This window comes from Bidens hawaiensis, unplaced genomic scaffold (assembly GCF_021521415.1).
Source record: "Bidens hawaiensis isolate Kalapana, Puna unplaced genomic scaffold, B.hawaiensis_p1.1 tig00040085_1, whole genome shotgun sequence".
Classification (NCBI taxonomy): Eukaryota; Viridiplantae; Streptophyta; class Magnoliopsida; order Asterales; family Asteraceae; genus Bidens; species Bidens hawaiensis.
Window position 1 is genome coordinate 79,316 of NW_027497068.1, and position 8,486 is coordinate 87,801.

Sequence of the window (8,486 nt, forward strand, 5' to 3'; positions counted from 1 at the left end):
GTATGACGAACTGGACCAATTATGACCGAATGTTTGTATTATCAAAACAGTCAAGCTCGAGCCGAGCTTTGGCTCGTTTAACGTACAACATGAGCTCGAGCTGAGCTTAGACTCGTTCAAAGTCTTCTCAAAATATATAATAATAATTAAAAACGGATATAATTTAATTAACAAATAACAAATGAGTTGAGCCAGAGATTAAAAGACAACTCACGAGGAAAGCTTGAAACATGCCGAGCTCGGGGCCGGCTCGTTTATACCCATGTCATCAACAAAACAAATAATATAAATCCAACGGCCAAAAATAAGAACCGAAGCACCGTGTCATGGTGGGCCCCACTCGTTTCCCTCTCACCAAACGACGGCCCCGTCGTACTGTTATTATCCGGATTTGTACCGTACAACTCCTGAATACCTTCCACGTCATCTCTAACCAACTCTACTTTCCGTACACCGGAAGCTATCGTCGGAAACATAATCGCTTCTTCCACCGATGAATGCCCTAACCCTAACAAATGTCCAATCTCATGCACCGCCACCGACTCCAAATCCATCGCCGTCGACGATCCAGATCCGAACACGTCATCAATAATCCACGTCTCGTCAATATCCAAATGCAACAAACCTCGTGGTGGCGCAAACGCGTGCGCTAACGTACCTAATTATTAAGATTGTCTCATTGTTATCAAGAGATAATTAACCATTTTTTTCCACTAACTGTTGTTACTAGGTAGTGGTACAATGTTCAAACGAGCCGAGCTCGACCTTCGGCTCATTTAACTTACACGTAGTTAAACGGATTATTTTTAGACTCGAGCTCGGCTTGAGCTTGATCAAGCTTTTTCTCGAGCCGATCTCGAGTAGTTCTTGATTTACTACTTTTAAAGCTCGAGCTCAGCTCGGACTCGAATAAGCTTTTTCTTGAGCCGATCTTGAGTAACTCTTGATTTACTATTTTTAAAGTTCGGGCTCGATCGAGATTTTTCTCGAGCCGATCTCGAGTAACTCTTGATTTACAGTTTTTAAAAATCGAGCTCAGCTCATGACTAAGTTTTGAACCTCGAACTCGGCTCGTTCGCTATACATTATATAAAATTATATAAACAATAAGCTTGTTTATGTTCACATACCATTGCGAGCTCGATAAGTGAAGCTTGAGTTTGGTTGTGTTTACTAAACGAGCTTTAATTTAGACTTGAGCTCGAGCTTCATTTTTAAGGCTCGATCCCAGCTCGTGACTAGGTTTTCAAGCTCGAGCTCCGCTCATTCGCTATACATTATATACATTTATGTATTATAACTATATAAAATTATATAAATAATAAGCTCATTTATGTTTACAACCTGGTTAAAGCTCGATAAGTGAAGCTTGGGTTTTCTTTCGTTTACTAAACAAGCTTATTTTTATACTTGAGTTCGAGCTTTATTTTAAAGCTCGATCCCAGCTCGTGACTAGATTTTCAAGCTCAAGCTCGGCTTGTTCCCTATACATTATATAACTTTATATATTATAACTATATAAAATTATATAATAATAAGTTCATTTATGTTCACAAGCCGGTTCGAGTTCAGTAAGTGAAGCTTTAGTTTTGTTTCATTTACTAAACAAACTTATTTTTAGACTCGGGCTCGGCTTTAATAACTTACCTAACACTCCATCGAACTCCTCGCCATCGCCATGATCACCGGAGTAAAATCCGATCTTTAAATCCGCACCGAAGTAATTACTAGTTTCCGTAAACGTCAACGGCGTCCACTCCGACCACCGGACAAACGCGTTAGCAAAAACCCGTTTCGCGTCTTCGGAAAGCTGATTCGCCGGTTCAAACGCGTAGGTTAGATTACGCCGCTGTGACGGCCACCGTGGCCGGCCGGGGAAAAAGGTGTAATGAGCAACGGTGTTTAACTTGCCGGAGTTCATAGCGGTGGATCCGTTAATGATATCCGGTACACCGCATCTCGGTTTCAAGATTTGGGTAACGGTGGACTCGTCGAGTGTTCCGGTGGTGTTCAGGTTGAAATTTAGTTGATAGTTTTTAATCGCGGATTCGAGTGTGTCGTCGAAGGTGTCGGTGAAGTTAGCGGTGGTGTTACCGATGTATCCGAAGTAATGGAAGTAGTTTTTGAGTTTCGAGATACCTGAAAGTAAAGTAGGCGTGCTCAGTATTCGAATCAGATTTGAAAACTTTGATTTTAATTGGAACCGAATTCGAAATTGAAAGTTCCAATTCGGTTTTATAATATTTGAAGTTGTTCGGTTCGGATTGGTTCAATTTTTGAATACGAATTTATCTGATTCGATCTAATACAAAGTCTCTTTATCATACGAAACGTATAAAGTCCTCTGTGTCATGTATTACTATTGAAGTAAAATAATTCTACAACATATGTAATAAAAAATTAATTAGTTAGGTGACATTTAAAAGTAGGTTAAACGTATTTCTCTCTTCTACTTGTCATATCCTATTTCCTAGACTTTCAATTCCTTTAACAACTTTATTTGACATACTACTCACTTCTAAAATTTTTTAAATTCTATAGTACAAAATTTGTACCTTTTATTACGTAAATGCGCTATTTATTTTTATTAACAAACTTTAAGAAATTTGTTTCAAAAAATGCAAACTATCCCCAAATACCATTAAAAAACCACTCTCTAAACAATGAAAACAATTATAGAAAAAAAAATGTATTTTCAAATTATAAAATGTTTATTTTAATTAAAAAAAATGTTTTTGTACGTAAAAAACAAAAAAAATGTTTTAAAATATAAAATAATAGTAAAAAATATTCTTAAAAAATTTATGAAGACAATAATAATAAAAGATAACAAAATGACAAAAAAAGAAACAAAAACTTATTTGAATTGTGTAAGTGTGAAACTTACGAGGGGATATGTATAATAAAAATGTGATGGAGAGATACGTTTAGCATCACCCTTCCACAATTTATAAATAAAATAATAATTACCCAATCTATGTTAATAATTACACCACCTATATAAACACATATGCTTCTAATGATCTTAATCATATTTAGGCTACTAATTTAATATGAATTAATATGAATTTGAATACATCATCAAAAAATAAAATTCGATTCGTTGAACACCCTTACCTGGAACTTTCTGACCCGAATGGCAACCGGAGAGTTTGTGGAAGGCGTCCCAAGTGCTCGCGGTTGTGTTCGGCAAGAGCGAAGGCGGAATGGATGAAACATTGGGGAAAAAGTGTGGAAAGGCATTGATTGAAGAAGATGATATTGAGATGAATAAGATTATAAGAATGTTGAACTTGTGTGAAATGTTCATAATGTTTAATATGAACTTGTGAATTGCAGATTTGGATTTATTATTATTATGGAGTTGGAAACAGAGGAATAAGGGAAGGAAGGAAGAAAACAGGGGTGGGGTGGCTTTGACTTATTGACTTTTGGAAATATCTTTGATTAATAATTAGTGGTGATGAGTGTTGTTGTCACTTGTCTACTTGCATATATTGAATATTTCTCTAGAAACATAAAAACTAGCTAACACATATTATCAAAAATAAAATAATTGGAAAGAATTATGTCAGGCTTGTAAGTGGGTTTCAGCGAAGTGCAATATCATGTGTTGAAGGGTGGAGATGGATAGAATACCTACTTGGAGGGCGTTGGAATGAAGGAATATTCTGTTTATGGATAATACTTGTGCCTTGTGTGAGGTGGAAGGAGAGGGGGGGGGGGGGGGGGGGCACATAACAACGGGCTGTGGTGTGGCGGCGGTTATTTGGGAGCACATTAGTCGGTGGTGTAAAGTCCCTCTAATATTTGGTTTCTCGGTTAGAGGCCTTTTAGAGCTTCACAAGACTGCTAGCCTTAGAAATGTAGAAAAAAAGGTGTTTCACGAAATTATTATTATTGCTTTTTGGAGAATATGGAAAATGAGAAACGAAAATGTATTTGATGGTAAAGAGGTCAATGTAGAAGATATTATTGGAGATATAAAAGCGTCAGGCTCTCTTCGGTTCAAGTATAGGTCAAAATATAGATCGATAGATTGGACAAACTGGTGTAATTTTGGTTCAAGTATTGATCAAGTATAGGTCAAAAAGTGCTAGGTTTTCGTTTTTTGCGGCTGCTCTCAAGGTTGTGGAGGTGGTGTGTTGGTGTCCTTGGTGTTTTCTCGGCGTTGATTGTTTATAAAATTTATATACGATTGTCACTTATGAATCATGATCACCACCTACAAATTCTTTCGGACCAAGACAATCATGAATGTGTTAACCATGTATTTCCGAAGTCGCATAATGAACCGGTCAAAATAGTTTATCTATATCTATACTACATGCAATATATCAATACTATACATATATGGGCAGAGTCATGTGAAACAAACTTTTCATGAGAATACCATATAACTCCATACTACATGCAATATATCAATACTATAAATACAACTTAAACATCAAGTAACACCATCATGTATTGATATGTTGTGAAACTAATAAATGAAAGGTTTCAGTAACAAGATAGAAAGTCAACACAGATGATACCGGTATTTTATGAAATGAACAGGTTTGTTTTAGGCAACGAATTTGAGACAGCGCGTGTCGTTGTGAATAGTCTGGCAGCGGACAGCACAGAAACGCATCCCACACCTTACGCATGTGTATTTTGCTGAGAAACCGCAAACAGTGCAAAAATGGCGACGGCAGGTGGAGCTTGGAGGCCCAACTGCTGCTCTTAGGTATGATGGTACATGCAGCGACAATGATTCCAGGTTTGCCTGTTGCATATGTTTTAATCAGATTTTGAAATTGAACCGAACAAATAAAAAGAGAAATCATCTCACTCACATCATGCAAGAGCTCGAGGAACGTTCGTGGGGCTTTCTTTGCTGTCTCGAGTGCTTTGGCCTGCCGAGTTTTACGTTTGCTACCTTTCGATTGCTTCTTATGAAACACTGCAATGCATTTTTGGTGTAAGTAAAACACTGCAATGCATTATGTTCATTAGCATTCATTTATGTTTGTTCTACTCGGTTCATTTAAGTGTGTTGTTTTTGTTCATTTGTGTTCATTTACGTTCGTGAACTACTCATTTAGGTTTTAAACGAACGAACACGAACACACCTGTTTTCTTAATGAATGAACATGAACACAAATGTTTGTTCGTTTATATGTTTGTGTTCGTTCGATTTGTTTACAGGCCTACAAAATATATTAAAATAATTCAAAATGTATATAAACTAATTAATAAATAACTAACGAGCCAAGCTCGAGCATTAGAAAAAGAGCTCGGAATCTCATAAGTCAAACGAGCCGGGCTCGACCCGTTTGCACACCTAATGGTAAACAAATTTACATCCATACTTGAGTTTTATAAAACGGCATGCATATATGGTACATTTTATAAAACGAATGCTTATCCTTTCTTGTATACACTTTGATGCTTTCAATTTCAATTTTGGAAGTCAATTGATTGAAAATTGAAAAATTGTCCTAATTTTGAAGTAATATAAGGTAGCAAACCCTAACCGATAAAAGCATATATGAAATGAAATGAGAGTAAAGTGACAGACCCTGATCATCATCTTCATCAAGGGAGGCATCCTCATCATCGTTAGGTTCAACTACTTCAGCTCCAGGATTGTCATTCTCGAGCGCTTCAAGTCGAGCTAGAATGGCCTATTGTAATGTAAACATAAACAGACTGACTGTTAATCAAATAAACAAAAAAACTCACATTAAATTAGAAAGAAATCAAATTACCTGAGTTCGATTATCGTTGCTGGCAAGTGCCGCCGCCATTTTGGGCGCAACTTTACGAGCTCGAGTAGACATGCGCCGGAGTGAGTCGTCATCCATTGCCGATCGAATCTCGCCGCACACTGGATCTGTTCCTGCTTGCAATTCGCCCAAATTGTAACCTCTGTACCAAAATTCACATTCTAGATGTTAACCTCTCTTTTAAAACAAAACTAGTTTTGTAATCCGATTAATTAACGCGCATTCGGTTGGTATGGGTTAAATTCGTTACCATACCAACACTAAATTAGAAAACTTAACATGTCAACGCAAAAACAGTGGTGACGCTCGGATCGCTAATAATAAAAAAATAATAACATATTAAAAAAAACAAATACATACACACAAAAACACCCATACACACATACATATACTTAGACACATATACATATACATACATATTACATACATATATACATACATACACACAGACACAAACACAAAATTAACATGTATTATACCTAAAATCCCAAATATTAACATATATTACGTAAAACCCCCAAAATTAACATGTATGATACCTAATTGTGTGTATGTATTTGTTCTTTTAATATGTTATTATTTTTTTATTATTAGCGATACGAGAGTCACCACTGTTTTTGCGTTGACATATTAAGTTTTCTAATTTAGTGTTGGTGTGGTAACGAATTTTACCCATAGCAACCGAATGCACGTTAATTAATCGAATTACAAATAAAACCCCCAAAATTAACATGTATTATACCTAAAATCCTCATAATTAACATGTATTATACCTAAAATCCCCAAAATTAACATGGATTATACCTAAAAATCCCCAAATTAATATGTATTATACATAAAAATCCCCAAATTAATATGTATTATGCCTAAAATCTTCATAGTTAACATGTATTATACCTAAAATCTTCATAGTTAACATGTATTATAACTAAAATCCTCATAATAAACATGTATTAAACCTAAAAACCTCATACTAAACATGTATTATACCTAAAATCCTCATAATAAACATGTATTATACCTAAAATCCCAAATATTAACATATATTATAGCAAAAACCCTCAAAATAAACATGTATTATACCTAAAATCCCCAAAAATTGGACTTACAGGTGACCGGAACTCAGCAGCAGCGGTTTTCGTCGGAATTAAGCGGTGGTTTGCGGTGGTTGGATTTAGTGTTCGGTGGTGGTCCGGAGATAGTAGTGATGGCCGCTCAGTTTGGTTTGTTTTGAGTTGTTTTTCAAGCTCGGGTTCGGCTCGTCTCAACTCGTTATTAACTAAGTAATATATGTTTATAACTATGATTTATATTTTTTGAATTTTTTTAACGAGCCTAAGAGCGGATTGAATTCATGCAGTCCTTAAACGAGTCAAAGCTTGGCTTGAGCTTGGTTGTGTAGTGTGAAATTACTACATAGAAGTTAGGGTACAAAAGGGTTGAGTTACTCGAGTTCGGATTGATAAAATTTCTTAAAACGAGGTGATGGTGGTTCGTTCAGGTAAAATGAACAATATTATGGCGTGACGGTAATTGGGTTGTTATACGAAAGGAGCCATGTTGAGGTTGGGCTAAATAAGCAGCCTAAGTGACCGATGAACTATGGATAGATTGCAAGAAGATTTCATGGTTCTTGACTCTGAGAGCAAATTGGGGGATAGAGGAGGTGGTCGGACGGTACATTTGAATCTACGCTTAAATTTCCTTTTAATTTCACAAGTCAAAAGTAGATTAGTTTCATAAACATAAATACAAATGCTGCAAATACATACACCTTTACACTTAGAACAATCTTATTTCCTTAATTAGGCCACATCATCTTTTTTCCCCATATCTAGATTCTAGATGTATATGAAGCATATACATCGGTAAACAAATTATTAAACCATAAATTTGTCCTAAATGTTAAAAAAGGCATTAGCAGCCTTAACCACTAGAGCATTTGTTCAATTTGTGCAAGAGTTCACTCTGTATGTTATATATGGGTTCATTCTAGGCTTTTTATATAGACGTTCTTCGAAAAATCCGAAACTCAATGGGTTCCCGTGAACCCCACAGTAGATACGCCCCTGACCATTACGTATACAGGCAACAATTGAAAAACTCTATATTCAGGTAAATCTCAATTTTTATATGTTTTCTTCATGTAAAAATAAAAGTTATTTACAATCGTACAAGGTACTTGACGGTAATTAAGGTCTAGGTGAGACCACATATATATTCATGTATATTTGTCAACATCTAAATTAATACTAGTACAATTGGTTGGTTTCGACATTAAATGCCCATTACTTATTATTTATTTTCAAAATATCGGTCTATAAATACTTGACACTCATTCTTCAAACAATTCTTCGTATAATAATATTGTTCTCTTTCTATATCATAATTAAAATGAAGTCTCTAATTTCTATGTGTTTTAGTTGTTGCCATGTCCATGTTTACATTGGTCATGACGAGTAACCCATATCAATGTGATGCCAGTTTCGGCGAAGCACGATCCCTTTGTTTACATTGGCCTTCAATACCGGAGACCACTCCGGATGGAACGACTTAACGAAATCAGCTCCAGCTGCCACTTGGGGACATGCCATGGATGTCCCTCGTATGACATTAAATTTCGTGGAGTTGCTGTCCCAGGCGGCTAGAATTTCCACACTGTGGGCTGTGACATCTGGCTATAAGAACATATATGTACAATAAATTATGTTAGGG

At 35.9% G+C, this 8,486-nt stretch overlaps 2 protein-coding genes across 2 annotated transcripts; both read right to left on the reverse strand.

Moving 5' to 3' along the window:
• Positions 1–218: 218 nt before the first annotated feature.
• Positions 219–3,401, reverse strand: LOC143591829 (metalloendoproteinase 5-MMP-like). The gene is made up of 3 exons (XM_077071916.1): positions 3,118–3,401; positions 1,648–2,139; positions 219–658 (listed from the first exon to the last, which is right to left on the reverse strand). The coding sequence occupies exons 1-3, from the start codon at positions 3,308–3,310 to the stop codon at positions 255–257; spliced, it is 1,089 nt and encodes a 362-aa protein (XP_076928031.1). The 5' UTR covers positions 3,311–3,401; the 3' UTR covers positions 219–254.
• A 1,064-nt stretch (positions 3,402–4,465) lies between these two features.
• On the reverse strand, positions 4,466–6,875 carry LOC143591835 (SWR1 complex subunit 6-like). Its single transcript, XM_077071921.1, has 5 exons — positions 6,855–6,875; positions 5,754–5,913; positions 5,564–5,669; positions 4,839–4,945; positions 4,466–4,768 (listed from the first exon to the last, which is right to left on the reverse strand). Exons 2-5 carry the CDS (start codon positions 5,847–5,849, stop codon positions 4,565–4,567), a joined length of 513 nt encoding a protein of 170 aa, XP_076928036.1. The 5' UTR covers positions 5,850–5,913; positions 6,855–6,875; the 3' UTR covers positions 4,466–4,564.
• Between the last annotated feature and the right edge of the window lie 1,611 nt (positions 6,876–8,486).